At 47.7% G+C, this 27,304-nt stretch overlaps 17 protein-coding genes across 19 annotated transcripts; 7 read left to right on the top strand and 10 right to left on the bottom strand.

The window, feature by feature from the left end:
• The first annotated feature begins 68 nt into the window (after positions 1-68).
• Positions 69-1,996, top strand: SPPG_00501. Of its 2 annotated transcripts, XM_016748826.1 has the most exons (6): positions 69-116; positions 178-574; positions 628-856; positions 935-1,057; positions 1,119-1,232; positions 1,301-1,996. In XM_016748826.1, exons 2-6 carry the CDS (start codon positions 218-220, stop codon positions 1,486-1,488), a joined length of 1,011 nt encoding a protein of 336 aa, XP_016612837.1. In that variant the 5' UTR covers positions 69-116; positions 178-217; the 3' UTR covers positions 1,489-1,996. The 2 variants fall into 2 exon arrangements, with proteins under 2 accessions (XP_016612837.1, XP_016612838.1); XM_016748827.1 differs by having other exon boundaries at positions 69-574.
• Positions 1,016-2,399, bottom strand: SPPG_00500 (uncharacterized protein). The gene is made up of 4 exons (XM_016748825.1): positions 2,188-2,399; positions 2,073-2,117; positions 1,896-2,006; positions 1,016-1,827 (listed from the first exon to the last, which is right to left on the bottom strand). Exons 1-4 carry the CDS (start codon positions 2,358-2,360, stop codon positions 1,596-1,598), a joined length of 561 nt encoding a protein of 186 aa, XP_016612836.1. The 5' UTR covers positions 2,361-2,399; the 3' UTR covers positions 1,016-1,595.
• A 115-nt stretch (positions 2,400-2,514) lies between these two features.
• Positions 2,515-3,671, top strand: SPPG_00499 (tRNA (carboxymethyluridine(34)-5-O)-methyltransferase). The gene is made up of 7 exons (XM_016748824.1): positions 2,515-2,635; positions 2,691-2,786; positions 2,843-2,933; positions 2,990-3,058; positions 3,116-3,181; positions 3,248-3,381; positions 3,440-3,671. The coding sequence occupies exons 1-7, from the start codon at positions 2,523-2,525 to the stop codon at positions 3,558-3,560; spliced, it is 690 nt and encodes a 229-aa protein (XP_016612835.1). The 5' UTR covers positions 2,515-2,522; the 3' UTR covers positions 3,561-3,671.
• On the bottom strand, positions 3,513-4,761 carry SPPG_00498 (uncharacterized protein). The gene is made up of 2 exons (XM_016748823.1): positions 4,484-4,761; positions 3,513-4,421 (listed from the first exon to the last, which is right to left on the bottom strand). The coding sequence occupies exons 1-2, from the start codon at positions 4,706-4,708 to the stop codon at positions 3,615-3,617; spliced, it is 1,032 nt and encodes a 343-aa protein (XP_016612834.1). The 5' UTR covers positions 4,709-4,761; the 3' UTR covers positions 3,513-3,614.
• Positions 4,762-4,875: 114 nt separating this feature from the next.
• SPPG_00497 (uncharacterized protein) lies at positions 4,876-6,647 on the bottom strand. The gene is made up of 5 exons (XM_016748822.1): positions 6,111-6,647; positions 5,983-6,045; positions 5,397-5,912; positions 5,219-5,329; positions 4,876-5,155 (listed from the first exon to the last, which is right to left on the bottom strand). The coding sequence occupies exons 1-5, from the start codon at positions 6,252-6,254 to the stop codon at positions 5,009-5,011; spliced, it is 981 nt and encodes a 326-aa protein (XP_016612833.1). The 5' UTR covers positions 6,255-6,647; the 3' UTR covers positions 4,876-5,008.
• On the top strand, positions 6,545-8,039 carry SPPG_00496 (homoserine kinase). Its single transcript, XM_016748821.1, has one exon. It carries the CDS (start codon positions 6,843-6,845, stop codon positions 7,908-7,910), a length of 1,068 nt encoding a protein of 355 aa, XP_016612832.1. The 5' UTR covers positions 6,545-6,842; the 3' UTR covers positions 7,911-8,039.
• Positions 7,850-9,533, bottom strand: SPPG_00495 (uncharacterized protein). Its single transcript, XM_016748820.1, has 9 exons — positions 9,249-9,533; positions 9,152-9,179; positions 9,004-9,074; positions 8,910-8,932; positions 8,657-8,840; positions 8,420-8,593; positions 8,317-8,352; positions 8,146-8,239; positions 7,850-8,088 (listed from the first exon to the last, which is right to left on the bottom strand). Exons 1-9 carry the CDS (start codon positions 9,444-9,446, stop codon positions 8,030-8,032), a joined length of 867 nt encoding a protein of 288 aa, XP_016612831.1. The 5' UTR covers positions 9,447-9,533; the 3' UTR covers positions 7,850-8,029.
• Positions 9,534-9,754: 221 nt separating this feature from the next.
• On the bottom strand, positions 9,755-10,856 carry SPPG_00494 (tyrosine protein phosphatase LTP1). Its single transcript, XM_016748819.1, has 5 exons — positions 10,699-10,856; positions 10,525-10,637; positions 10,334-10,462; positions 10,221-10,272; positions 9,755-10,148 (listed from the first exon to the last, which is right to left on the bottom strand). The coding sequence occupies exons 1-5, from the start codon at positions 10,751-10,753 to the stop codon at positions 10,006-10,008; spliced, it is 492 nt and encodes a 163-aa protein (XP_016612830.1). The 5' UTR covers positions 10,754-10,856; the 3' UTR covers positions 9,755-10,005.
• An 87-nt stretch (positions 10,857-10,943) lies between these two features.
• On the top strand, positions 10,944-12,095 carry SPPG_00493 (the record flags this gene model as incomplete). 2 transcript variants are annotated; one of them, XM_016748817.1, is made up of 3 exons in its annotated part: positions 10,944-11,040; positions 11,102-11,147; positions 11,220-12,095. In XM_016748817.1, exon 3 carries the CDS (start codon positions 11,247-11,249, stop codon positions 12,093-12,095), a length of 849 nt encoding a protein of 282 aa, XP_016612828.1. In that variant the 5' UTR covers positions 10,944-11,040; positions 11,102-11,147; positions 11,220-11,246. The 2 variants fall into 2 exon arrangements, with proteins under 2 accessions (XP_016612828.1, XP_016612829.1); XM_016748818.1 differs by having other exon boundaries at positions 10,944-11,147.
• Positions 12,096-12,131: 36 nt separating this feature from the next.
• SPPG_00492 (uncharacterized protein) lies at positions 12,132-13,663 on the bottom strand. Its single transcript, XM_016748816.1, has 2 exons — positions 13,216-13,663; positions 12,132-13,151 (listed from the first exon to the last, which is right to left on the bottom strand). Exons 1-2 carry the CDS (start codon positions 13,410-13,412, stop codon positions 12,338-12,340), a joined length of 1,011 nt encoding a protein of 336 aa, XP_016612827.1. The 5' UTR covers positions 13,413-13,663; the 3' UTR covers positions 12,132-12,337.
• Positions 13,664-14,171: 508 nt separating this feature from the next.
• Positions 14,172-15,458, top strand: SPPG_00491 (uncharacterized protein; the record flags this gene model as incomplete). The annotated part of the gene is made up of 3 exons (XM_016748815.1): positions 14,172-14,445; positions 14,519-14,628; positions 14,691-15,458. The coding sequence occupies 3 exons, from the start codon at positions 14,172-14,174 to the stop codon at positions 15,138-15,140; spliced, it is 834 nt and encodes a 277-aa protein (XP_016612826.1). The 3' UTR covers positions 15,141-15,458.
• Positions 15,459-16,462: 1,004 nt separating this feature from the next.
• On the bottom strand, positions 16,463-17,615 carry SPPG_00490 (uncharacterized protein). Its single transcript, XM_016748814.1, has one exon. It carries the CDS (start codon positions 17,579-17,581, stop codon positions 16,613-16,615), a length of 969 nt encoding a protein of 322 aa, XP_016612825.1. The 5' UTR covers positions 17,582-17,615; the 3' UTR covers positions 16,463-16,612.
• Positions 17,616-17,824: 209 nt separating this feature from the next.
• Positions 17,825-18,726, bottom strand: SPPG_00489 (uncharacterized protein). Its single transcript, XM_016748813.1, has 4 exons — positions 18,441-18,726; positions 18,246-18,375; positions 18,164-18,178; positions 17,825-18,105 (listed from the first exon to the last, which is right to left on the bottom strand). Exons 1-4 carry the CDS (start codon positions 18,702-18,704, stop codon positions 17,840-17,842), a joined length of 675 nt encoding a protein of 224 aa, XP_016612824.1. The 5' UTR covers positions 18,705-18,726; the 3' UTR covers positions 17,825-17,839.
• A 111-nt stretch (positions 18,727-18,837) lies between these two features.
• Positions 18,838-22,210, top strand: SPPG_00488 (uncharacterized protein). The gene is made up of 10 exons (XM_016748812.1): positions 18,838-19,418; positions 19,480-19,893; positions 19,968-20,777; positions 20,842-20,916; positions 20,981-21,187; positions 21,260-21,358; positions 21,414-21,464; positions 21,532-21,600; positions 21,669-21,794; positions 21,860-22,210. The coding sequence occupies exons 1-10, from the start codon at positions 18,938-18,940 to the stop codon at positions 22,093-22,095; spliced, it is 2,568 nt and encodes an 855-aa protein (XP_016612823.1). The 5' UTR covers positions 18,838-18,937; the 3' UTR covers positions 22,096-22,210.
• Positions 22,211-22,322: 112 nt separating this feature from the next.
• Positions 22,323-23,963, bottom strand: SPPG_00487 (uncharacterized protein). The gene is made up of 5 exons (XM_016748811.1): positions 23,690-23,963; positions 23,528-23,615; positions 23,021-23,461; positions 22,794-22,955; positions 22,323-22,729 (listed from the first exon to the last, which is right to left on the bottom strand). Exons 1-5 carry the CDS (start codon positions 23,921-23,923, stop codon positions 22,455-22,457), a joined length of 1,200 nt encoding a protein of 399 aa, XP_016612822.1. The 5' UTR covers positions 23,924-23,963; the 3' UTR covers positions 22,323-22,454.
• A 136-nt stretch (positions 23,964-24,099) lies between these two features.
• On the top strand, positions 24,100-25,246 carry SPPG_00486 (uncharacterized protein). Its single transcript, XM_016748810.1, has 3 exons — positions 24,100-24,362; positions 24,442-24,853; positions 24,916-25,246. Exons 1-3 carry the CDS (start codon positions 24,144-24,146, stop codon positions 25,161-25,163), a joined length of 879 nt encoding a protein of 292 aa, XP_016612821.1. The 5' UTR covers positions 24,100-24,143; the 3' UTR covers positions 25,164-25,246.
• SPPG_00485 (uncharacterized protein) lies at positions 25,205-27,303 on the bottom strand. Its single transcript, XM_016748809.1, has 8 exons — positions 26,887-27,303; positions 26,750-26,812; positions 26,586-26,676; positions 26,360-26,520; positions 26,005-26,296; positions 25,922-25,932; positions 25,784-25,860; positions 25,205-25,718 (listed from the first exon to the last, which is right to left on the bottom strand). The coding sequence occupies exons 1-8, from the start codon at positions 27,002-27,004 to the stop codon at positions 25,467-25,469; spliced, it is 1,065 nt and encodes a 354-aa protein (XP_016612820.1). The 5' UTR covers positions 27,005-27,303; the 3' UTR covers positions 25,205-25,466.
• Position 27,304: the final 1 nt, after the last annotated feature.

Genomic DNA, 27,304 nt, shown 5'->3' with positions numbered 1-27,304 from the left:
TCAAACCAACACATGAATCAGCTTTGTCACTTGACTCATCGCAACGATCTTCCTTCTGGCTTTTTTGTGACTTTATAAAGTTTACGAAACTTGCCTTGGTTGGAAACACTTGTACTGTGAGTTGAGATATAAAGCTCTCGCAAAATCAACTCTTTTCCGACCGTTTCAGCGAATCAGAACTGGATAACAATCTGCAAGTTCGTCAAAGCTTGGAGACATGCCGGTGTCAACGACCCCACCACAGGACTTTCCTCCGACAACCATTCAACACATCCAAAACTGTTCTTTTTCATCCTGGTATGATACATTTGCGGCCTGTACGTTGAAGAGCCGAATCATACCCCTGGAGGAAGAGTTTATAGAATATTTAAATGCGGACGGAGTATTTTTGCCTCGTGGGGAGGACGCTGCCGAGGAAGACCATTGGGGGGGAAGTGGAGACGAGAGCGGGGGAGAAGAGGAGATTGGGGACGATAGAAGTCCATCATTTCCAGAATTGCAAAGAAGAATTGAACAAGATATTGAAGATTTGGGTGGGGCTGTTTTCCCAAAGCTTAACTGGAGTTCACCAAAGGTGCGACTTCTCCAGCTTCCTCAATCGGACGATATCTCATACTTGTTCTCCAGGACGCAGCGTGGATAACAACAGGCACAACTTTGAAATCCACCACCCCGTCCGAAATCTTCCTTCTTCTGAAATCTAGCGATTTCGTTGCCCACGATCTGGGACATGCATTTGAAAAGTGTGAAAATGGACCCACGCGACCGGAGAAGTTTGAGCTGGTTCTTAAAAAATGGTACGACTTGCTGCCGTCAATGGAGTTCAGATGTTTTGTTAAGGATGGGGAGCTAGTAGGTGGGTTTAAACGTTCGATCTGGAGAAGTACAGGGGACCAGGTATATGTGACAAGATATTGACATGAGGATTCAATAGGAATCAGCCAAAGAGACGTTGTCAACTATTATGATTTTTTGTCGGAAGCGAGGGAGGATCTGGAAGACTCCATTATAGAATTCTTTGAAGAGAAAATCAAAGGACGGTTTCCTGATCCGGACTGTAAGTGGCAGATCCCGTAGGTCCTGACAGTCACACGTCCTAACTGATGCAAAACCATTAGATGTATTTGATGTCTATATCAATCAGCGCAATCGAAAAGTATGGCTATTAGACTTCAATCCTTTCAGCCTCACAACAGATTCACTGCTCTTTCAATGGCAAGAGATCCTTCGGCGTAAGTCAATGTCGTCCATTTCCATGACGCAAGACGTTCCAATACTTAAACTTCTATCCGCCGAACAGATCCAACATCACAGCCCCCTATATTCCGCATCATCGAATCCCAAGCAAACGCAACCCAGAGTCCGTATCCGGCGTATACGACCAGTCGCTTGCCCCGTGAGGCAATAGATTTGTCCAGTGGGGCATCCATTGAGGAATTCGCCGAGAATTTTAGGAGAAGACTTTACGACGCCGTTACAGAAGACTGATGGCCGGTTGAAGTTGAAGAGGATCATCGAACATGATGTCGTGATAATGCAATAAGAACTAAAATAAATACTGTACATGGAGGAGAAGGACTGCATCCTTCCTATTTTCAAGCGTCATCATCCTCTTCATCCTCTTCCTCATCATCAAAGTCATCAAAATCGCTCCAACCTCCGTCCTCATTCTTTTCCGCGGCCAAAACGACTTTTTGCGCCCCCTCATCATCTCCGCGTGCGACTCGTCTCAAATAAGATCGTCGTTGGCGTTCAGACATGGAGGCAAGCAGACGTTCTTGATCTTGTTCTTCGCGTAGGATATCTGCGGGTGTTCTTATATCGGGACTATTTATGTATACCGTAAGAGCTCTCAACATATGGGAGTATGAGAGAGATCTGACTTGGAAACTTACGTCACGACATCTGTGCTTTCTTGACATTTTGCGCATACATTCTTTTCCTCGGCGCATGATTTGCAGAGGACGTGGTAGGCGTCTGTTACTTTCTTTTGTTTACATCCGACACTATAGTGGTAAGAGTATTGGCTTAGTATTGGAAATAGTGTTTATTGTGCTAGAATAAGAACTCACCATGTCTTGGGTTGCGTCAACGGTTTGTACTTGTTCATGCGTTTTCTTTAATTCCCAGAGAACAGAATAAGTAAATCATTCCCAAACTTGCACAACAAAGAACTGAGACCCCAACCTCCAGTCAACAATATCCAAACACCGCTGGCACAATCCTTTAGCAGGTAGGGCAGCAATTTTAAGTGCCACGGTATCCTTTTTGTGCGGTTTGTATGCAAATGTGTTTTGATATTTCTGGCGAGACTTGGTTGCCCCGCCTTTTCCTTTTGCTGACGATACTTTTCCGGCCATTGCTGCTGCTCGGTTTGTTGCGAAATAGGTGTACGTTCAATGTTCCTGAATAAAAAGTTGGCTTGTTGGAGAAGGAAGCGAAGCTAAGCAGGACCTTGTTGCCATGTCAACACTCATTGGCCATCACGACGGATCTGTATGGCTTATTGCAGATATTCGATAATGCAACCAAACCACCTTGAAACGACGCACGTTCATGAAGTGTACAACCTCATCGCAGACCATTTCAGTGCGACACGGTACAAACCATGGCCAGTTGTTGACAGTTTCCTCCGGTATGTCTTTGTCGCGTGTTTATCTTAGTACGGAATTGTAACATGTGCTTGTTAGGGAGCTGGAAAAAGGTTCTCTTGGTGCGGATGTGGGATGTGGAAATGGAAAATATCTGGGAGTAAATAAGGAGGTGTTTACTGTTGGTTCGGATCGGTACGTTCTCGTCGTCTAGGATTGATACTTGGGTGTTCAACCTTGTGAACTATTAGGAGTGACAAATTGATCGAAATCGTCCAAAAGCGAGGGTTCGAAGCCATGGTGTGCGACAATTTGAGCCTTCCCTATCGAGATGCATGCTTTGTATGTTGTTTCGTTCCTTTCGTTGATCTTGCTAGTACTGTACTAATTTTCGATAGGATTTTGTGATTTCAATAGCAGTGATACATCATATGTCATCTCCAGAGCGGCGATTAGAAGCTTTAAAGGTTCGTCTGTTCACGGAGTATGTCAAGTGCAATCAATAGTTGCTGATGAACATATAGGAACTTTTAAGAATAACGAGGACTGGGGGACGAATTCTCGTATTTGTATGGGCGTTTGAGCAGGAGGTGCGTGGTTGTACCTTTTCCAGAACCGGGTTGGATGTGAATAGATATTAATGGTGGTCCAAGTAGGGTAAACGTAAATATCAAGAACAGGATGTCTTTGTCCCTTGGAAAATGCCCAAAAAGATTTATTGTCCTGAAGGGCAACCAACGAAAGGGTCCACGCCGACAGAAGAAGGTAGTCAGGACATTGTGTATCAGCGGTGGGTTTCTTTCGTTATTGCTACCATCTATTTATTAATTCTCTAACAACTGGTCCAGATATTACCATCTCTTTGTCAAGGGAGAGCTTGATGAACTCATTACGCGGACTGGGATGGCAACAATAGAAACATCAGGATATGATAGAGATAATTGGTATTGCGTTGCCAGAAAGACTTGACATACGATACATAAAAGAGGATAGTGTCCTTCTATACTAGTCTATGTCATTGGTCTAGCCAAAAAAGATCTGCGATGTTCCCCCCGGGGGTGCATGCAGCTTAACACTAACTCTCTGTCCTGTAACGGGGGGTGCTTGGCCTTTAGCTGGCAGAGGAGCAGCAGCCGGAGGTCTCTCCGCAGATGTTGCAAAACCAAGGGAGCCTCTGTCCCGGGCCGCGTAAGAGTTCCTGGTGGCCATCATGTCCGAGTCCCTAGGCGTTGTGTCGCTACGGCGGCTGACGGGGTGCAGGTCGTTGCCAGTCGCCAAGCTAATTTGTGAGACCCCGCCAGGTGGGGCGTGAAGCCTTACGGATTGTCGTTTGCCGGTGACCGGGTTGGATATGTTTGCGACGTTCGATGTTTGATAAACGGGATCTCCATTGTTGGTCGGCTTCACATCCTCAGACTGACCAGAACCTACCCATTCGTTCTCATGGTGCTTTACATAAGTATCTTGTGGGGGTGCAACAGGCACCTCTTGCACGTCCAACGTCTCTACGCTTGATTGCACAGGTAACTGTGCGTCCCCTTTGAGGGTCTCAGTCTCAAATGCCGCCTTAACAACATTTTCCACATCATTGCCTGCTACTTTGACAGGAATCTCTCCACCTGCTCGCCCTCTAACACTCTGCGGCAAAAGACCTGCCTGCCTTAGCACACTCGCATGGTCCCAGTATACCCTCTGAGAAGCTAGCTTGTCACCACGGAACGTTGAGACGGTAATCTGCGCTACCGTGAGTGTGCGACCCGTATCTTTGACTCCAGGGAGCAGATACTCCATCGGTCGTTCGTGGCGGACGGTCAGGAGTGATTCTTCGACCTATCTTAACGGTGAGATGCCCATCATATTACCGCGTTTTCCATCACAATCTACTTGCATACCACATCATTCTGCCCATAGATAGTAGATAGAATCTTGGTGTCCTCAATGTAAAAGTACGTCGCTCGTATTTGTTCCAGGAGCACCTCAATTTCCCTATGACCGCGATATGTGGCTCCCGTCGGAACGTAACTAATCACGCAGTCGGAGTGAAAACGCGACGGAACTGCTTTGGGAGGAGCCCCACGGGTGCGGCGGTGGGTTTGCCAGAGAGATTCGAGTGTCATGTTACGGCGTTGGAAGAACACACGAGATGATGCGCAGACGGCGAGGGGACACTCGCTGGGAAAAATGCAAGGAGGATAGACTCTCAACCTACACGTGTTTACTGTGCCACAACACAACTCCCACAGTGATTGTGCCATCGAGGCGAACCAAATGCACTCAAGTATTATGATGAAGAAAACAATGTGCAATTGTGATAAACAACAAGATAAACAGAAAATATACCTAACAATCTAACCTGAACGTCCACAAAAACTATAACCTAATCTCTAGATACAGAAAAAAAAACCAATTTCGGGCAATTAGGCCTTGGTCACTGCAGCTTTGGCGGCGGCGGCAGCTTGTGCCTCTCCATCCAAAAGCCGGCCAAAGAATGGAATGAGCTGCTGTGCAACTGTGAAGCTGAAAATCAACTTGGGCCCAACGACCAGGATCTTTGGCGTCAATCCCTGCAAACATCAAGTACATGAGTTATCTGAGCAACCGGAATTAGTAATTTTGGTGAAGCGTACCTTGAAGAAGGCATGGAAACCTTCCTTTGCTACCATGTTCTTGACGATGGTCCATCCTCCCTGAGCTTGCTCACTTGAGCGTGCTTGGATACGGGTCTTGATCACATCCAACTAAACAAACGCCACCGTAAGAATGACTATGGCAGGTATTGCCCATTTAAGAAACATGATATCATACCGGTGCAGAAATCGTGATACTGGCAATAGCACCCGCAATGGAAGCGACAAAGTTTTGGAAGAATGTCGCCTTTCCATAATCATCCAGCTTGAACAAGTGCTCCTTTGTAATTGCGGCGCCACCAAACAATGCAAATGATCCCGGTGCGTTACGAGCAGCGGTCCAAGATGCTCCCCGGTATAATCCCCATCCCTCTGATCGTACAATCTGGAACACGTTCTGACCAGCGTATGACTGGGCGTTGGTTTGCATCTTGATTTTCAATGCATCCAAAGGCAACAAAACAATCTCTCCAATTCCGACCAACGACCCGGCTGTTGCATGCATGATTGTCTTTGCATGGCGGTCACCAAAGACGTTCTGGAAGGTCTCCTTGTAGTGTTTGTTTAGGTAGTCATTCACGTAAGGCTGGCCGCCGAATTTGTAGACTCGCTGCATGACTTTATAACCCGCTGCGAAACCAAGACCGGGGAAGAGAGAGAAGTATTTGGAAAGGGTTCCCTTTGTAGCAGCATCCTGAAGAAATATATACAAGTTGAGCGACCTGCCTCATGGATCATAAACATTGCTTAAAGAAAGGTCGCACCTTGAAAATGATCTTGTTCATCACACCCATGCTCTCCGAAAAGGCTTTCCCCGAGCCAAACACCTAAATTTGTGCAAGCCCATCAATGCCCGCTCATGGTGTATTGCTCGCAACTTGCTCGCGCCTACCTGCTGCTGGTTATTCATCAACCGCTTGGCCACCGTGTCCACCGGGTGGAAGCCCAACAGCTCCAATACACCAGCAGACGCTGATCCAAAGAAGCGGGCGGTGCCCGACTCCTTTCTGTTGCCTGAGGATGGGGGTGGGACCATGTTGCTGGACGGAGATTCAACAATGCGCTAGAAAGGGTTGGACCGGGGAAAGAAAAGGCAGACCAAAAACACCGATGGGATGCTGAATAGAGAGATACAAGTCATGTGATCTGATTGTTGCCATGGTGATAGGTAAAGAGATTGCTCATTGTGACTGCAATTCTTGGACGCTTTGTCCCCAGTCCTTCAGCGTAAACAAAGCAGACGGGGTCCAATCAAAGCAAGATATCAAAAAAGATGAGATCCGCCAAGGAGTGGCCTGTTGTGACATCTCTGACCAACGGAAATTGGTTGGAGCGGGCCATCGAAAAAGAGATGAAAGTCGAGCAATGGCCGTACGCCCGCAAGCGATAACGGATTTGCAAAATACTTGCTAGGAAGGCAAGCAGGCAAGCACACACTGCAAACTTGGAGCAGAAGCCTGTTCTGTGTGCTAAAAACTTCCAACCTGGTTATTTGAAATGGAATGCATTAAATCATGATGTTGATCTTATCTTATTGTCATGGCAACATCTGATGGTTAGGCGATGAAGTACCGCCCCGACTTGGATCTTGCCCTTCCTGGTTTGTTTGTTCACCACAGACATCATGTCACGAAAAATCACTATCCGCGTTCCCGCATCGACTTCAAACATTGGGCCGGGATTCGATGTGTTGGGAGCAACACTCTCCCTCCATCTCACGCTGACAGCCACCTTGTCGCCCACCTTACAGTCCGTCAGCATCACATACACTGGGAACAACCCTCACACGGTGCCATTGACAGTCCTTGACAATCTCATCACACGAACAGCCTCGTACATTGCTGCTGTGCACAATGTCTCGCTTCCGCCTATGGACCTTCACATTGATAACCCTATTCCACTTGGCAGAGGTTTAGGTTCATCAGGCGCAGCTGTGGTTGCTGGCGTGATCTTGGCCAACCAAGCATGTCAGTTGGGTTTGAGTAAAGACAGAATGCTGGACTTTTGTCTGGTTATTGAGGGCCACCCTGATAACATTACGGCGAGTTTGATTGGGGGCTTTTGTGCGAGCTATCTGGCAGCCAGTGTAGAGCAGGAGCATAGAGAGTTACATGAATTGGAGAAGAGCGGAAAGTTGATTCCTAAATTGAACGGCGTGGCGAATGGGAGTGTTGGGTTGCCCGTACCTCCGATTGAAAACATTGGGCGATACGTCCGGTTACCGCTTTCGAAAGCCATTCGGGCTGTTGTGATCATTCCAAAGTTTGAATTGTCAACAAAGTTGGCGCGAAGTGTCTTACCGGATGTATACCCCCGAGCAGACGTTGTCTTCAATCTGCAACGTCTCGCTGTTTTGACGTCAGCTCTGTGTGCCGAAGTACCCTCCCCGGACATTGTCTACACCGCCATGCAAGACAAGATCCACCAACACTATCGTCAGCACCTCGTTCCCGGTCTCCCCCAAATCCTTGCATTGACACCTCAGGATCTACCCGGATTGTTGGGCATATGTGTATCTGGTGCGGGACCGACAGTATTGGCACTAGCAACAGGCAACTTTGAAGAGATTGGAGCAAAGGTGCAGGGAATATGGACGTCGAGCGTGGGTGCGGATGGGAAACCTATTGAGAGCGAGGTTCTCATATTGGATGTATTGAAAGACGGAGCATCTTGGGAGAGTGTAGATTTGTAGTTTCTACACATATTTATGTAAATTACACATAGACAACAGATTCGTTCTTTAGTACGTTTTGAAATGTAGCCGTGCATGGACAGACATGAAAACAGCGATATCTTTGCTCGCCACAAGCGTCAACCGCGCGCAGCCCTAGCAAGTTCCCCCTTTGTCTTGTACACGATGGGCTCGTTCACTGGTGACAGCATTAGACTGCGGCTTTGCGCGACTCATATGCTGGCTTTGCACGTACCAATGACTACATGACCACCTAAAGGCTCGTGGTGGATGTTATCGAGACTCCCCACTTTGGATTGAGGGTGAAGATGTAGAGGCAAGTTGATGATCTGTCATATTTCAAAGGTTTTGTGCCCAGGACAGAGTGTTAGGAGTGGCATGCAGAAGAGCAGGAACACAGCCGTACCTGAACATCTCCACCACCAGGCACATGCCGAATATTCTACGACTCAGTGAGCGTTCAAGCCAATAAAGCAAGTAAAAAAAAATGGTGTCAAAGGGGGCCTAACCTCCAAACTTCCAACCCTGGAGTCCACCTTTTTGAACTTTCCCACCGGAATTTTTTCATTTATGATCTTGACCTTCCCGCCGCCCGGCTTGTGATGAATGTTATCCAAGCTACCAATCTTTGAGTGGACGTTTTTATTGATCGGTTTAGTCGGCGTGTGTGTGCGGGGAAGGCTCTGTTGCGGAAGCGGATGATGAGTATGTTCATCTACCCGAACATGATAACATGGTAGAGATACCTCAAAAGATGGACTATAAAACAAAACTTTTTCCCGACTCTTTGATTCTAAACTCGCAGATCTCTGTCGTCCCTTGAGAGTTTGACTGGCTCGTGGGGTATAATGAATATTATCCAGCGAGCCGACTTTGGATCGAGCGTTTTGGATGAAGCTTAGATCGTTTGTTGGGATTTTTTGTTTATGTCTTTGCAAGATTTGGACGGTGAGGATTCATTGAGTTGGGGATAGAAGGATTCGCAATGCATAACCTTACCCTGGTGCCGACCAATAAAGATTCTAAAGCAAGCACCAACTTTCATCAGCCCGATCTCCAGTGATGTATTGAAACTGTGGAGACTCGTACGCACCTCCAAAGACCCAACCCGACTGCTGGCCTTTTGTTTGAAATTCAGTCGTTGGTGAAAGATTTTCTTGTCTCCTGTTATTTTTACCGTTTGCCCATTGAATATCTTGGTCGGGAAAGATGCAGGAATTCGGTTGATTTGGATATCTTACCTCCTGGAGGTTTCCACGTTATATTTTCCTACCCACAACGGCATTTTCGATATCAGTTCGCCAATATAAATAATATTCAAGGAAAGTAATTACTCACCAAAGATCCAACTCGACTGCCGACAAGTACCACCGTCACATTCCCAACGTCTGGATGTGCCACCTCGTTCCGCGTCGTTTCGGCCCCCAAGACGTTGACAGGTGGAAGGCCGGGGAAGGGTGTTAACGAGCGTCTCCGGGGCGTTGTGGAGAGCGTTGTGGAGGGGACAGGGCGGGAAGTTTGGCTTGAGATGGGCATTGTTAATTAACAGATTAAAAGATATGTGAATCTGGCTGTGGCTGCTGGTCGATGTGGAGCACAAGCCCTGTTTTTATGTCTTTCGACAAGCATGTTGCGTCATGTGGGGAATTGATATCATTATTTTGTTTGGGTCTAGACATCCACTGTTCGATAGTTAAGGGTGTGACGCATGTGAGGGGTCAGAGTTGGGATCTATCCTGGTAAATCTTGTTTATGACGAACATGTGGTTTCCGCATTTTGGATCGGCGATTGGAGTCAAATATTGGAGAGTGTTCGTGAGATGTTGAGGTGCTTGTCCGGTGAGTTTGTTTCCAGAGGACGCTTGGGAGCAATGAGCATGCCATATCGCGACATTAAAGCTCGTCATTTTTAGATACGATGGAATAGTTCTATATACATTTCCATTTTTTCTTCTTCACCAAACCCCATATTTGACATATAAATAATGAATGTCACATCTAAACTCCAAATAGGTCCGCAACAATCTTCCATCTCCTCTCTACACCACGGCAAGCGAGCAGCTCTTCAACCCGCAATAAATAATAGCCATGGCCTCTAGATCATTTCCAGATGCTTCAAAAATCCTTCGGAACATCTCACGACCTGCTTGTAGTTGTATTCAAAGCCGTCTATCCCACCGTAATAGGGGTCTTTGATGATCTTGTCGCCTTTAGGATCAAAATCGCCAAACAACTGGACTGCAGAATGAGAGTCATCCGTTAGTCGATCGGTAGGAATGGAGAGATGTGGGGATATGAAAACAGACGAACCTTTCGAGGTAGACCCTGGAGGTTGTTTCCTCTTCAAATCCGCCAGATTGCTCTACGATCCAGTTGTGAGTCTAGGTACGACCACGATTTAACGGCCGAATCGTCGCACGCACCTCATCCATGCAAAGGATCCAGTCAAAGTCTCTGAAATGGTTCTTTGACACTTGCTGCGCAAAATGATGAACTGGCACACCATGGTTGACGCAGGTAGCAGTCGAGCGTGGGTCTGGCTTTTCCCCTACCTACAGAGCAAAAGTGAGAACGAAAAGATAAACAGACATGAAAAGCGCAAGACTGTGCGTACGTGATATCCAGCTGTGCCTGCACTATTTATCGCACCAAACCTTTCTTCGAGACCTTTTTCCTTTACAACATGTTTGAACACGGCTTCCGCCATTGGACTCCGGCAAATGTTGCCTAACTGGCGGCGTTAAAAGACTCTGCCACGGCAAGCGCCTCCAACTTGTATCAGACTTACCTAGGCAGACGAACAGCACAGAAGGCTTTTCGCGGGTTGACTCGCCCTTTGCCATGTTCGTGCAGCTCGGTTTGTGGGATGCCGAGTTTCAAAAAGTGAGATATCGCTGCAATGGCGACATTTCATCCCCAAATCTTTGGCGGTGTCACCGTGACTTTACCACACGGCACAGTTTTCTTACGCCGTAGGCCCAATGCAAGCCATGGTGGATATCAAGCTTTTGACTACACAGACGCAAATGTAGAAACAAGTAGAAGTCAAAAAGCCCAAAAAGTGAAAAGGTTCGGAAGCCGAACAGGCGAAAGGTCGACGGCGTTCTTGTCGCTGCCAGAAGTATGCAATGTGTGTATTTGTGTTCCTCTGCAGCACTCGATGAAATTGCGGAGGCTGATTGGGAAATTAGTCAAAAGAAAAATGTTTTCGTAAATGTTGAACGGCAACCTATAAAGGTTCGGACGCCTCACTTGGCCCCCCCTTCATATCATCGTTTATTCCTTTTTTTTCATCGTTCTCGTTTACAGATATCTATTGAAGACCCCATAGACTTTATGTCAAAAAACCACATTATTGCACCATCATTAGCAGACTTTGCATCACGATCCGTGTTTTTTCCTCTCTCGCCGGCCGAGAAAGAGGACAGGGACACCGCCCTTGAACCTGTCGAATTACAGCCAGTATTATTGGCCGTATCTGATCCCATTCCAAACAATTCCGTGTCCAAACACATTCCAAGGAGCTTTCTGCCCGACTTTATCCTAGTACCAGCGCCTACCAAGCGTCCACGAGGACCTCGTCTTCCGCCATGGCTATGCGACATGAAGAATCTCATCAGATCTCCACGGCCGCTACCATTCCTGCCTTCTCATACAAAACTATTCAAGCCACCTCTTCCGAAACGAGGCCGATCGGAGAGACAATGGGACGCCGGAGCTCTGAGGCCTCCCAGTGTTGTAAAGCTGAGATGTGCGCAAAGGAGAATGGAGGCAACTCGAGAGATGGAGCGCGAGAGGCAGAAGATGAGGGAGCAGGGGGAGATGGCCTTGAAAAAGAGGGGCGGCACAATTTATGGGGAGTTCAAAGTATCTGCCTCTAGCCTACCAACTGCGGCTTCAGCAGCAGAAAATACCGGGGTGGATAGCACGTACCATAGCGAGAAAAAGTCAAAGTCTACGACTTATCGGGTGTACAAATTAGCTTCATTTACGCCGCCCTCCTCCCTGCCAACTGCAGCATCGACGTCAGCTGGTCGTTTGAAAGATGTGCTAGTGACAGTGAAAGGCGGTTCTGGTAGTGGCGAGTGGGAACCGTACGTAAAGCACAAAAGAGCAGATTCAGCATATGATGACGGAGCTGTGGAGGGGCCCTACACAAGAACCTCATCCAGAGGTTCGAAGTGATAAGAAAGTTCGCAATAAAACAGAAAGTTTCGCCACTGAGACGGGATATTTGTGCTTGCATTGTAATTAGATTTGTATCAAGTTGAAAACAGAGCTGGGCTCTTTTCTTTGCAAACATTTAAATGTTGGAACAAAAGAGTTTGCGGGCATGTACAATATAGGTGACAGCAAAAAAAGAGTAAACGGCTTCAAACTAGACTATATAAAATGCATCTGCATCACCGAGCAATCATAAAGGGACTTTACAATTCATCCTTGCGCTCAACAGGTACCTGCCCTTCGGCACTACCTCTACCCACGACCCGCTCCTTGATAGATTCCTTCACACGCTCGACGAAACCTCGGTTGTCCTCAACGACAGGTGTTTCTTTTACTCCCTTGACACGGTCTGTAGCTTGCGCAGCGGTATTCTTGACAGTCTCCTTGGCGGCATTGGCAGCCTCAGCAGCTTGGTTCGCGGCCTCGTTCGCAGCTTGATTGGCACTGTTGGCAGCGTTCTTCACTACGTCTGTTGCACCTGCGGCGGCATTCTTGATTGTTTCTGTTGCTTGTGTGGAGCCCTTGACAACTCCTTCTTTGACAGCTTCATACGCCTCCTTGGTTTTGTCAATGACCTTCTTGGCGCCAGATTCTTCATATACCCATTCAGCGGCATCTTCCGTCAACTTTAGCACTCGGCCAATCCCGCGTTTCTCACCCTTGAGTTTGGGAACCTTTACATATGCGACGCCGGCGTCCAGATGCGCTTGAGCATGTTCCTCATCCGCGTCACTTGGGAATGTGAAGGCCGCGTCGTAGTAGCGCTCAATGCAGAGGGGATCGGGTTTCTCTGTTCCTGCAATGTTCTTGCATTTATGCTCGCCCTTGATCTTGAGTGTGCCCCGGTCCGCCGTCACCACGAGCTCGTTTGTGTGTAGACCGGGAACGTCCATTGCAAGGAGGTATTCATTGTCGTTTTGGCGGAGGTACATTCCTCGAAGGAGAGCGCTCTTGGCAAGAGAGGCTGTTGCTCCAACATCTGTTGTAACTTCTTCAAGGGCTCGTAGGAGATCGGCTCTGTATTCCACACCTGTCAGTGTACCGTTATATGATAAGCACACACACAGGCAAAGCTACTTACAAAGGCGATTCCTCAGCTCCAGGTACAAGGTTTCCGACCTTTTCTCGTGCGTCTCCAACGATTGACCTTCCCGTGTCGACGATGCCATCACTCCTCCTGCTTGATCCAGGGATCAACCAGAATGCATCCGACGAAGGAAGCGAGGAGAGGACGCATCCTGCCGCTGCCAAAGTGTAAACAAGGGCTTTTGTGTGCATTTTCTTGTAGGTATGTGGTAGTTTTTTGATGGGATAGTAGTGAGATGGGATGTGAGTTTTACAAAAGAAAAGTCTCGAGTACGTTTCGAGTTTTTATAGCGTCCGTGAAATTCAAGTCTTTAAATTCATAAAGGGGTGATGTCACTGCGAGTAACCAGCACTCATCACCATCTGATGACAACACTTGTTTGAATCATTTCGTCATTTTCTTTTTGTTCCCAAACTTTCAAGCCTCCTTCTTTTGGCTTCTCTGTTAAGTCTTCTTCTTTTTAGTTTCGCCTTTTGTGGGGCCGATGCGGGGAGAAGGGCTTTGTGGGTTAGAAAGCCAGCTGGTGGAATGACAAACCGCGGGAGGGAAGTGTGATCGAAACGAATGTGATCATGACGTAAGCGTTAACTTGAAAGTGTGCGTGGCTGTGCACTCGAGTGTTTTTGGGGAGTGAGTTTGAGGGCGCAAACCACATGCAAGAGTAATCCACATGCGCAAGATATTTGTCTTGACGATGGAAAGATATAGAATGAAAAAGATCATCATCTGCATCGAGTTTTGGAGCGATGAATATATCTCTTCAATGACAGCTTGGTGATCTGGCACGTCAAACGAGTCGTAGCAACTCATCTCAACTAATCAATCGATTAACCAATGCTTATTCTCATGACAGAGTTCATTTTCCAGTCAATGCATTATCGTTCTGCTCGCAAAGATGGTTGAGATATATGCGACACGAGTCATTCTGACCGGGTCAATTTCGGAGCCATATGAGCATTCAAGTCGGATCGAATGCTATTGTGGATTTGCAAGTGAGCGAGTGCCTTCTCATGAGTTCCAACACCTTAAGAATGGCGACCACAATCACAGCTCAAGATCTTTCCTCCGATTCGGACGACGAAGACTTTATCCCTACGCAAGAAGCAGATGCCTCAGAATCAGAAGCCGAGAGTTCTTCCGAAGAAGAGGCGGCGTTCAATGTGGCCGGGAAACGGCGTGGCAAGGACACGTTAAGGGAGGCAAAACGGGCCCGAGGCACCGAAAGTACGTAAGTATGAGGGTGTAGGCTCATGTACAGGGCGGGATACAACGGAGCTGATAATGGAGTAACCAATAGGTGTTGCCGACGACGAGCTTGATCAGCAGTCGAACGGCAAGTTGGCTGAGAGGAGGAGCCGTATCGAAGCGTTATGGGCTGAAATGAACGCGTCTGGTGGTGGCAGAAAGGTGCAAATGCGTATGGTATCCAGATACCAACCAGCAGTGTATTAATTGCGGTTCATACGCAGGTGAAAGACGAAGGCAAAGCATTACTTGTTAGCGTGATAGAAGCACCTGCTCAAAAACCTGACGAGACCATTAAATCCTCCCAAATCCCGCCGCCAAATCAGCCAAATCCGCATCATCAGCAACAACAGCAACAATCATCCACCACCGCAACACCAGATTCAACCCTCCCCGAGCCCACGCAACCCAGCCGCAACGCCCCCCGTCGACGAAAATCCAATCTTCTAGCTCTGGCGGCTAAATACGGCCTGGCAGACGCTGCACGACTCACGGTCCTCGAAAAAAGCAAAATGGATTGGAAGCGACATGTGGAAGAAGCGGGAGATGCCCATTCTTTGGAGCACCACAGAAAAGATGGGTACCTCGAAAAGGTTGCGTTTTTGAATCGGACAGACGAGAGGCAGGCGGAATTGGTCAAAAGTATGAAGAAATCAAGATCTGGGAGGCGATAGGTCGTACTCGAATGCTGTATAATAAATCAACAGCCGATATCGAGTTGGTTGACTGAAGCTGACCATTGTTATTGATCTTTGCTACTCTCAATTTCAAGCGAACCCTGTTCGTGGCGAGACCTTTAATCCTCGTCACCATCCTTGTCTGGATTTTCCATAGTTTGCTAACCTACACTGGCAATTATCCTGTTCTCAGTTGAGAATATCTATGTTAATCAAATTATTTACCTTCAATATTGAGCGACACCTTAAACGAGGAGTTAAATAGCTGAACAGTGATTGGTTCGCACAATGATTGGACTGTCACCTTTTGAGTCCTACATCCCCTTGGCATCGTCAACCGCAGCCATATGCTTTCCAAAAGTCCAGATATCATTTGATCAATTAGGCATTAAACTCCAACTTATGCCTTAAAGAGATCAAATGTCGTTCAGCTCAACGTACTATTATAAGGTCAGCTTTGGTGGCCATTTCATCTCTCCTCGTTTGCCATCCCATGTCAAAGGCCAGCCTCTTTTGGTTGATTTTATTCAATTATTCGTTTAGAGCTGCAGTGGGCATCACGGCAGTAGGTCTCTCGGCCTCCTCTGCAATATTTTACTGTCGCTTTAGATTTGGACGAGCCCCGTTGGATCTAGTTGTAGAATTTATGGAGTTGATAATGTGCTGAATTACGCCGTACGATTTCGTAATAGCCATCCCAGCATTGGGTTTTGCTTTTTTGTAACTACGGCCATTTGCGCGAGAATCGGTTCTGTTAATTCGTGTTAGTGTTGGCTGTTCTCTGAGGCTCCAGGCCCAGATCTGGTCCCATGAGATGGGAAATGTGAACGTTAGTCGTTTGGGATGGCAACGGGAAACCCTTTGGAAAGTATTTGTATTTAGGTGCAGATCTAAAGTACCCAATTTTCGAGGCCCGCATTTGTTATTGTAAAAGGAAGCAACATGCAACATAGAACTGAGTCTCGACCCAATGCAATGCTTCAAGCTAACGCTGCCGAAAGTAGAATTATTCTCCCAACCCCTTGTGGAAATACCAGAACACTTTGCTTCTTACGTAGTGCAAGATCTGGGAAGGGCAAAGTTTCGAGTAACCACTTTGTAGTAACAGTAGGTACGAGTAGGGCATGATTTCCTTCTGGATTGCATGTTACATATGGAGTTTTGCACCATTGCAAACTACCTACTGTCGATCACCTTGTGGATCTTGGGCTCGAGCACCCTCAGGTTGACCACAATTGCACTTGGTCTTCCTGCACCTCAGGTTTGCTGTAGGGACACCGTGCGTATGTGTAAGTACGGTGTTTGGATGAGTAAGAGAGCATCTATCCAATATGATTTTGTGGCCTCTAGCATGAACTATTCAATCCAACAGTTCCTTTCCCACCATCTATTTAAATCACTACCTACTTGAAAACTATATACAACGGCACTATAAATTACAAAGCCCTACCTGCACTCTACACTCTACATCACGACGGGACTCTTAAAAACCTCCCCCGATTTTTCACAACTCTCTGCCGCCTATTCTCCATCACTTTCTCATACTCCATTAAATACTCTACGACAGCAACGGGATCCACGTCGGCTTCCGACCCATCTTCCGATGCCAACCAGTGCAGCACAATGTCGAATGTGTAATACTTGTGATGCCACGTCAGTCCTGCCATTGCAGATGCGTTTTGGAGGAGTCTGACACGGTCTGGTGGGAAGATGGATATTCGAGTTGCTGGATCTGGTGGATGAGGAGAAAGGAGGTAAAAGAGATATGTGTAGGAAATTATAAGGGAATGAATGCGAAGTGATAAGGTGGTGACGGACGATGCTATCGACTCGGCCGTTGTGTCGATTGCAGAATAGATGAGCTGGAATTCGTAATTTGACAAGGTTGAAGTGGCGGATGGATTGGAATTGTCTTGTATCTCGTTTCGGAGGTCCATGTCGGGTGCGACGAGTGTGAAAGGATGAGACTGGATCACCACATCTTGACTGGACGTCCTTTCTTTACCCCCGGATCGTACAGCACCTTTTGCACACCATTCGTATCTCCCCAGTGCAACATCACGGACTAGGTTCACCACAGGTGACTCAACTGGGATCAACTCCACACATTTGCGGTCAAGGTCCACTGATCGAACCGCTAATTCCATGCTGTTGCAACTTACGACCGGTCTTCCAAACACTGGATAAGTGATTCTGTGATTTGAGGCGGGATGTGTTCCACTTGTGAGGAGAATGGCAGTGTCAAGGATGATAAGGGTGTCCAATGGTTTCGGGCGAGCGCTGGACGGGTCGATGCCGTAAAGCGTTCGCAAACGGGTTGCAAGTGCAATTTCTGTACTTTCCTTCCATGCTCGTGAGACTCGGCGGAGACGCCAGAGGACTGGGATAGCGAGATAGATGAGGACGTCAGTGACGAGTTCCGTAGGTAGTGTATCCATACGTCAAATTATTGAAAGGATTATTCGAGGAGTGATATAGAAAAAGAGTAAATGTAAAAGAGTAAATGACTCAGCGCGCTGTGCTAGTTATATCGGGACCAACTTTCATGGTCGAAATGCGGCATGTCGCTATTAATAGCACATAACTGCTGGTGCAAGTCTAGTGGAAAGTGAATTGGATGGGCAGAGGTCTGCAGGTAATAAACTATGAGAGCTTATACAACATCTTTGCAGCAAGATAAGGACGCTACTAATTCTTTACTTTTCGGTGATTAATGCCATAAACTCATCAAATCCGACTTGCCCGTCACCATCTAAATCAAACTCTTTAATCATATCCAGCATTTCCTCATCAGACTTGTCCTCGTTCAATCCTTCCAGCACACGTGCCAAATCTGCGGCGGATATATATCCATTACCATCCATATCCATGAGGTCAAAGGCCTCGCGAATTTGATCGGTGGTCTCAAGGCGACCTTGGATCATCCATTCGTGAGACATTTGGAGGAATTCGTCGAATTCCACTATTTGGCGGGAAAGGTTAAGTATGGGAGATTATCTAATCGAAGACGATTTCCGTACCCGTTCCGGTATGATCTTGAAAGGAACAACCTAATGTCAGAAAAACGTGCCTCGGTACTGCTACATTGAATTATAAACGTACCTTCGTCGACTTTCTCAATCATGTTCAACAGCTCCTCCTGTGTGGGTTGTAGTCCGATGCTCAACATGACCGCTCCCAGTTCCTCAAGATCAATTGCACCGCTTCCATCCCGATCAAATAGATTGAAGGCCTAAAAACCCCCGTTCGGCGCTACTTTCAGCTGCATGATAACGGTCAGCATCATTATGCTCCAACCTCTTTATAGTACTCATATTCTTCATCCGTTAAATGAAACTTTTTCCCATCTTTTGTTTCCACGTCTTGTCCACCCGGCCGCTTACTAGCCTTCACCCGAGGCTTCTCGTTAAAGTTCACGACAGTTACATCTCTGCTAGCTTTACTGGTGACGCTCGCCCGGGGAGCAACAGATGGTCGCCTCCGTGCAAACCCCTGGCTATGAGGTTCTGGAGTTCGAGATCGAGAAAATGTTTGTGGTGGGGGACGGAGTTGGGACATCATCCAACGTTTTTGTATTTTTGGCTGGCTAGTTGGGACTGGTTGCGGAATTACGCGCGTGATTATCTCAGCAGAATCAGCAAGCTTTATTCTTGGTGTTTTGCATGGATGGAAGTTCGTATTTCTTCCGGCTTTGAAACCTCAATCCATCATTCTTTTTTTGAGACTTTTAAAGCATCAATTGTATCTTGAAGAGGGAGCTCGCACAGCCAAGACCAGTGGCTTATCAAACTGCCATGGCCAGCACAGAGTCACTTTCAGTAGTCCCTCCAGCGGTTGACACCACGGCAGCGGAACCCACTGAGCCAGCACCACTGTCACCAACTAACGAGTACATGCAGCATATCCTCCCAGATTCTCTAGAGGCATTTCTTCGGTCATATGAAAACTTGCACGAAATTGTCGCACATACAGAAAACTTGTACCATGGACCAGATGCCATTACACACGATCGCGCGAGGTTCGCTGAGACGTATGGACAGACTAAAGGATACGCTGTACAAGGGGTCTCAGCTCTGGCATATCAACTCTATACGGCAGCCGAAAAGCTGAAAGGATTCCTTGAATTGCAGGCCAGGAGGGTGGATAAAGTTGGGCTTGAGACCGAGGCAATCGATCAGAGATTGAAATTCGCTTTTGAAGATTTGGAACGACGATCCTTGGGACAACCCATGGAAAAAGTTTACAGGAAGAGCAAGAAGATTGTAAAGATTGATGGTAATTGCTTGGTGTGTGGATAATAGCACATTCTGAAGGACTAACTTTGAATGCAATTCAGCTGGCCTGCCCAAGCTTCCAGCCCAACCAGCTCTCCAATTGGATCTTAACGCTTACGACCACGTTGGTGTGATACCTGAGTCTGGGTCTAGCCGTGCTTCACGGTATTCTGTTACAATGGTTTACGCTCCCTCCAAAATGAGTTTGGGGGCGGCCGCGGCTGCCTCGCTCTCGCGGGCCGACACGACCGTGGCCATGAGGTCTGGAGTTATTGGGGCTTTTAGACAGGCTATAGAGGAGCCTGAAGTGAAGAATACATCCAAGGCAGGCTCCGTGGCGTCGTTGACAAGAGTGGCCTATGACGGTAGTGGGAAAAAGTCGGTGCGAGGTGAAATCTTTGGCATACTGAATAATACGGCCAGTGCTAGTAGCCTAGATAAAAAAGGGTCTTCATCGGATATTGCAGCTGGACAAGGTGAGTATTTCGATCAAATCTCAGAATCTCCCACATGAATGCTGAATACGCATTGCGTTTGCGTGTTTTTGCAGATGTGAGATCGTCATCGACTGCATCGCCTGCCGTATCGGTGAGAGGACCTACCGTGACACCAGCAGTGGCATCCGTAGCGCCAAAGGAAGCACCAGCACCACCTGCAGCAGCGCTCGCGACACCGTCCCCGCCGCCAGCTGCGACTCCAACACCGACGAAAGAGCCCATCTCGACGGCTCCTCAACAAAATGTTGCTACTGTGAGTCCTGCAAGTCCTCCCCCGGCTCCAATACAGCCCGTCCCTGCCGCGGCTGTCATCGTGCCTACACCTCCTCCGGCACCTCAGGTGACCACGGAGCCGACAGTGCTCTACGTTGACATTCCGCCGCCTCCTCCTGGTCCGCCCGCTGTACTATCACCCACAGCAGCATCAGTTCCTGCACCCCCACCTCCGCCGTCAGTGACTAGTGGGGGCCCACCAGCCCCTCCTCCTCCGCCAATGGCGAGTGGAGGCCCACCAGCCCCCCCTCCTCCTCCAATGGTGAGTGGAGGTCCGCAAGCGCCTCCTCCTCCTCCGCCAATGACAAGTGGGGGCCCACCAGCCCCTCCTCCCCCACCCATGGCGAGTGGAGGTCCACAAGCGCCTCCCCCTCCTCTGATTTCAACAGGGGGACCTCCTCCACCTGCACCTCCACCTGCAGGTGGAAGTTTTCCTGCCGTGTCTTCTGCCCCGACAGCAGGCGGTCCGCCCCCTCCACCACCACCGCCAGCGGCATTTGGTGGACCTCCTCCTCCGCCACCACCTGGAGCGGGAGGACCACCGCCCCCTCCTCCACCAGGGCCGCCAGCTCCTCCACCTCCAGCTTCAGGTAAATGTCGGGTTCAAGCATTCCATAAAAGTATGTTGGTTTCTTACAGCGTCTGTTCTTTCAGGTGGCGGCAATGATCTACAATCGCAGCTTGCAAATGCGCTCAAAAACAAAGCCTTACGAAGTACAGCTCCGTCAGGTATGTGCTTGTTAATGTCACTCTATTGGTCGATTACGCAGTTGCTCATTTTCAATCAATCAAGAACCATCCTCACCGCTTACTCCCACACCTGGAGAAGGTCTGTCCCTTCAAGAACAATTAGCACTTGCTGTCAAAAACCGGGGAACCTTGCGTAAGCCGGTTGATGCCGCGCAAGCTGAAGCGGCACCTGCCCCTGCTGCACCTGCTGGGGGGCCAATTTCATTCCAGGACCAGCTCAAGATGACGCTGAAAAAAAGGGGGGATAAATGTAATGCACTGCTTTCTTGTTGTGGGTACCAGGCGGCAATAAGCTGACTCAATAACACACTTTCTTTTCCAGCCACAACGGAGGGAGAACAGAAGAATGAACCTGTTCGCCCAAAAGCGGAACCTGCAGTGGATTTCCAGTCACAGCTTCGCTCAGCATTGAAGAGTCGCTGTGAGTTCCTGTCTCCAATGTTGTCAAATGGCTTTGGCTAACCCCTGGCTCTCAGCAACCGTAAATGCTTCATCAATTGGAGCCCTTGGAAAGAAACCAGAAGAAGGTACTTGAACAGCACAATTGAAATTTGCCTGTTAGACCTGAGTTGATGTGGAGTCCCGATTTGGCAGATAAAGATGCGAACCCTGCACCCGCAGCAAGTGTTCGAGATAGATGGAAGAACCTTGAAAAGGCCGCAAGTGAGTGTTGAAATGACTGTTAATTGAGGATTTTGAATGTTAAAGCCTCGCCTCTGATTTGGAAACAGCTACCACACAACCGCTCGTTCAGCGCAAAACGAGCGTGCGTGTAGCCGACGTTGTCTCCGCAGCTGTTGCCGCCAAGAAGGAAGAACAAGCTGCCACTAAAGAAGAGCCGATCACGGACTCAACTCGTGAGTTGGGGTTTGCTACTTTTTTGTTACATATTACTATGATCTAAGCTACCATAAAACAACAGCCTCAACGATCCCCGCAGCGCCCATCCTCCCCCCAGCCCCTGGTATCCCTCCCGGCACAATCGTAACAGCTCTCTCGGATTATGCCAGCGGTGGAGAAGGCCAGTTAAGTATGACGGCTGGGGAGACATTCAAAGTGGTCAAATGGGATTATGGAAATGGGTGGGCGTATGGGCAGAGTGTGGATGGAAGCAAGTCTGGTGTATTTCCCCAAACGTATGTTCAACGAAGTATGTGAACAGTTAGAGATGGGATGGCGGACTTGGTGGTGAATAGGATATCACATGTTACATTTATGAATGGCCTCGGTAGCTCACCATTGTAAGAGTGTCAGCCATCGCAAAGCATGTCTGGGGATTGCTTACAGCTGAAGAATGCATTACATTCCACATTCAGAGTTCCGGCCATTGTGCTGCGACCTGTTGCTAACCTCAATTTACGATTCAGTTTTGCCTCTCTAGTGTACAGTGTCATATATGCGAGACCTAACACAGCAGACTCATAATGGGTCCTCAGTTTCAATTATGCACATTATGCTAACGATATCCACTCATGCAAACTATGTACAAAGTTAATGCTAATGTTAAGGAATTCTGGCTACATCTCAACGACAACAGGAGCAAATTCTCCTTCCTCTTCTTCCTCCTCCCCAAGCACCCGTACATCATGCCGAATGTCCCACTTGAATCTCGACTCGACAAAATCGACCAAAGTGTCGACAGCGCTCTGTAAAGTCTTTGGCACACCTCGTCCTGCACGATCTTGAAGCATTCGTACAAATATGAGGATATTGGATCGGATAAAATTGTCTGCTGAAAGTGCGTCGTAGAAAAAATCTGTTGGATGGGATTCCAGTTGGGCGTGGAAGATGCCTAATGAAAGTAACTTGGTGTGTGAATAATTGGCTAGGTAAATGGACTGGCCTATTGAGCTTACCTATGAATTCATAAAAGAGTGTGCTGCCATTGTCATCAATCGCTTCGTCAGATTGACAAAGCAGATGGATAAAAGTTTTCCACTGTTCATAACCGTCGTAGACCTCTCCGAGGAGGAATATGATAAATGCAAGCTGCAGTTCTCCTAAAAGTTCTTTATAATCTTATTTCGGGGTGATATCAGTAGCGGTCACGCCTCAATGTTTGGCATTCTAATGACTAGCATACCTTTGTACTGATTTTGTAGCAGTTGACGAAGGAGGTAACTTTTATCCATACTGTACTTTGTAACATCGCCACCAGATGCACCGGATGGAAAGGAACGCTTCAGATCGATGGGCGTGAAGTTCAGTCTTAGTACTTCCACGCGCTCGCCTCGAATCACATCTTCCCCTCCCTGCGCGGCTACGGTATTTGCATCATGCTCTGATTGGTCCTCGTTCATCACCACCTCCCCGGATGGTTTACATTGTCGAACATCATCCACATCTGAAAATCGAGACACAGTCGTCATTGCGCTAATCTTCCTTGACGGTGGGAGAATTCTATCGATGAGTTGAGGGGTGATATGAGTCGTGAGTCTTAGCCACTTTTGATATGGACTGACGGGATCGTTGTCGACGGGAAGGAGCGGGTAAACACCAAGGAATCGATCAAAGTCGCGTACGTCTGGTGGACGCAGAGGAAATTTAGAAAAAAGCTCGCGCAACATTTTTAAACCTTCTTTACACGTACTTGATCTGTATCGCTCCGCATCTTCTTGATCTATTTCATCATCTGCGTAAAGATCCTCTGCCGAGGGGTTCCAGCGCTTCACAACTACCTAGGCATCACAAAAGTTCTGAACACATGCATGAAGGATGAACGCCACATCTATTCACGTTGAGCAAAACTAACCTCACGCTCGGCAAACGTCTTAAAAAAGCCTGTCCGCACTGAGCCCTCCCCATGTCGACTTAGCGCACTATAGTACACAAAATGTATTCCGGGCGGAATGAGCTTTAGGCCCTTGAACTTTGGACCGGTTGTCCAGGAGTAGCAGTCTACGCCAAATTCCATGTTTTGCGGAGCGTCCAGAAAAAGGAGGACCGCCCCTTTATCAAATAAGGCGTTTGCAGTTTCTTGGTCCATTTTAGACAAGTAGGATGGGAATGGTGGAAAGTGTGATCTTGCACATACTTCAACGTTGGTGATCTTGCTCATGGATAGCTGTGCCATACATTCGAAGTGGCTCCATTCGGTATATCCGCAATCGAATCATATTTATTTTTGGCTTTTGAGCTCAGATCAGCAAACGAGCAGGAAAAGCGCTCACGATATCGCGGGATTTGCCAGTTCACCAACCTCTGTTATGGCCAAAGCTCGCACAGAAGCACTCAGCGCGGACACTGTCCACTCTTCCGACGAGGAAAGCTCACCCGAGACAAACCGGTACAATGACGAAGATCTCGAACTCGAGTACCAACCTCCAAAAGGCTTCCTACCCGAGCCCTTGACCTACACATCCGCTTTCGACTTTGATAGCATCACAAGCGATAAGGAGATCTGGTTGTTTAGAGTGCCTAATGAAGTAAGTGCGACCAAGCCAAGGACTAAAAAGACTTTGTAATGGACATTAGAGATTGTATGTTAACAGAGTTGCATTACAGGTTCCAGTCACCAAACTCAAAGGTCTCATTCTGCGAGATCCCACAATACCAACTCCATCATCATTCGCAACAGAACCCACACCCGTAGCTCATCTCACCCTTCCCACTACTACCACCCCACAATCCAGTGAAGAGGAGTATGCCATCCATGACATCACAACACCAAACACATACGGCGAACCAGGCGAAATGCTGGAACTGAAGCCTCTTTTGCCAAGCAAACGTTTGAATCGGTACGCACTGAGTAAGACCTCGTGTACCAGGTTCTTTAGTGTGACACCGGTCGCGGATTTGGCGCCTACCCAAGCGGCTTTGCAAGAAAAGGGTCGTGAAGCCAAGGAGGAGGCATATGAGAGGCCTCAACATCCTGAAGGACTGACATTACAATCGTTGCCCTTTGGTTTCGATACTGGTGCGTACTTTGACGAGTAGATGACAATCTTAAACAGCATGCTCACACTGCTGCATTTGCAGCGGGAAAAGCTTTGGAACTGTCACTGGAGCGGTACAATCTCGATGCCCGATTCCCCGCCAAATCCAAACGCGGGACTACAAATCAGTCGCCACCAGCATCAACTCCGAAAAACAAAAAGGCTTCCAGTAAAACCACACCGTCGACGGGAAAGAAGCGAAAGCAGGAAGGAGAAGGGCAAATCGCCGAGTCCCGAAAAGCTCCAAAATCGAGCGAAAAGAAGCGAAAGAAAGTTAAGAGCCAGGAATAATAGAATATTGCTCCTGTATCTCATGCACAACATAATAACAAGGAAAGATGCGATGGTGTTATTGCACAATGATACAAACTACCAGCTTAAACGCCCATGCGTGAACAATCATACTCTCGAATTAGCAAATGTACAAGAAAAAAAGAAAGAAATGAGGTGTCCAAAAACGATGGGCCCTCGAACAAAAGTTGCTGTCTAGGGCGAAGCGGTGCATGTTGTCATGAAACCTCCCAGCCACGCCCTACGGGCAAAGTCGCAATATCCTAATGTTCGAAACGCTTCTCTATCCCCTACATGTATTCTTCAATCCGAATCATCCCCATCCCCCACAGAATCAATTTCCCTCAAAGGCGCAGACTCTTCATCAAAGGTCTTGAGCAAATGTGCCTCATTGACCAACGATGTCGCTACTCCTCCAGCTGACAAGGAATTTCGTCGGCTGGCATTGGTAAACTTGTCTGGCGATCCATGGGCGGCGGGTGATTTGTGTGAGTTGAGCTGGAAGACTCCGACAAAGATGGTGAGGAAACCCGCAAACATGGATACAACGTCCCGCTGGAGATAAGCGAATCCCGGTAAATAAGGTTATTATAAACATTATGAAACATGTCATGACTTACACCGCTGGTGTCATTAAAGCCCTTGAAAAGTAGCACAGATGCTATGATGGTTGCTGTGCTAAAGAACACATAATAAACTTGGAAAACCAACTGGGTTAGGATGCAATAAAGATCGAAGTCTAAACCGATGGCACGTACTTGGTGTTACTCTAGAAAATCCCCGTAAAATACATTTAGCGAGCCGCATATCGAAGCCGTTGCGACAGATCACAATTACATACCTATTTGTTGAGAACAGATCCAATGCCTTATTGAAGTAATTCATCTGAACCATTGCACATCCCACGACCGTCAATCCAAAAACATATGTGGACGGATAAATCAGCTGATTCTGCCCAGACAAGGTCAATCGCATAGCGATACCAAATCCTTTACAGGCCATGACGGAGATTGATCCGACTAGGGAGCATATGGAGATGTAAACGATCATGCTCTTTTTACCCCACTTTGGTGCCACTTTGTAGATGAGGTATATTGACACGCCTGAGACGAGTAGACAGTAGATAAGGAAGCCTTTTGAACAAAAAGAATGAGATAGTGCCTCGGAGTAGCCGAAAGCATATGTACTGGACTCACCAGGTTGCAAGGCGTAATTCAAAATCTCATCCACAGTCTCAACGTGCTTCTCTTCAGGCGCATGAAGGATGATGACGACGGAACCAATGATGCACAAGGCAGCACCGACCTTCCCCTCCATCCCTAATTCTTCCTGTAGGAAGAACGATGCCAAAATCGCACTAGAAACATGCCATGGTGTGAACCTCTGCTTCAAAAATGGGCAAAAACCAGTGCTAGCCGGTACCTGACAACCACACTTCCCGCACCCAAAGGCGTTACCAAAATGGCGGGTGCATATGTGTATGCGGCAAAATTGGCAATCTCACCCAATACCACTGCGGATTTCAAACATGTCCCTCAGTCATGCTAGTTTCAACGAGTCCCTACAGCACAATAAATAAGACTCACTTGTCACCATCCCCGCCCACCATTTGTAATTCTGCAGGTAGCTGTAACTGTCTCCAGCATTTCCTAATCATCAAAGTATATCAGTATCTCCAGCGTCCCATTCTCCTCCTCCCTAAAATTCAGGCTGGTCCGCTCACCGCCATGTGTCCGCGCAGCGTCCAATAATCCCAATTTCGTTATAATGAAACTTGTTCCAATCAAGACGCTAGAGGACAGGGCCAGTATCAGGCCGACATATTTATCGTCCAACGGCATGTCCAACCGTTTTCAAAGTGAACACAATGTTGGGACGTGTGGATGGCGAAAAGGGTGGGGGTGGGAAGGGGGGGACGGCGGGTTTTTCAGTTAGGAGGAGCACAGACTATGCGTGCAATTCAACAAAAATGTGTCCGTCCTCATGCAAGGGTTCGTATGGTATACTCGAGTGTCGTTTTTCCTTTCGTTGAGGAATGCCAGCCTTGCCCCTCCGTTGGTCGACAAAGAAAATTGGGGGAATGTACGTTAATAAACCAAGTCAAAAATAGAAACAAAAAGGCGGACCTTCATGTGTTGATC

Source organism: Spizellomyces punctatus (assembly GCF_000182565.1).
Source record: "Spizellomyces punctatus DAOM BR117 chromosome Unknown supercont1.1, whole genome shotgun sequence".
Taxonomy (NCBI): domain Eukaryota; kingdom Fungi; phylum Chytridiomycota; class Chytridiomycetes; order Spizellomycetales; family Spizellomycetaceae; genus Spizellomyces; species Spizellomyces punctatus.
The sequence above is the reverse complement of the archived record's forward strand: the minus strand, read 5'-3'. Positions and strand labels throughout refer to the sequence as shown.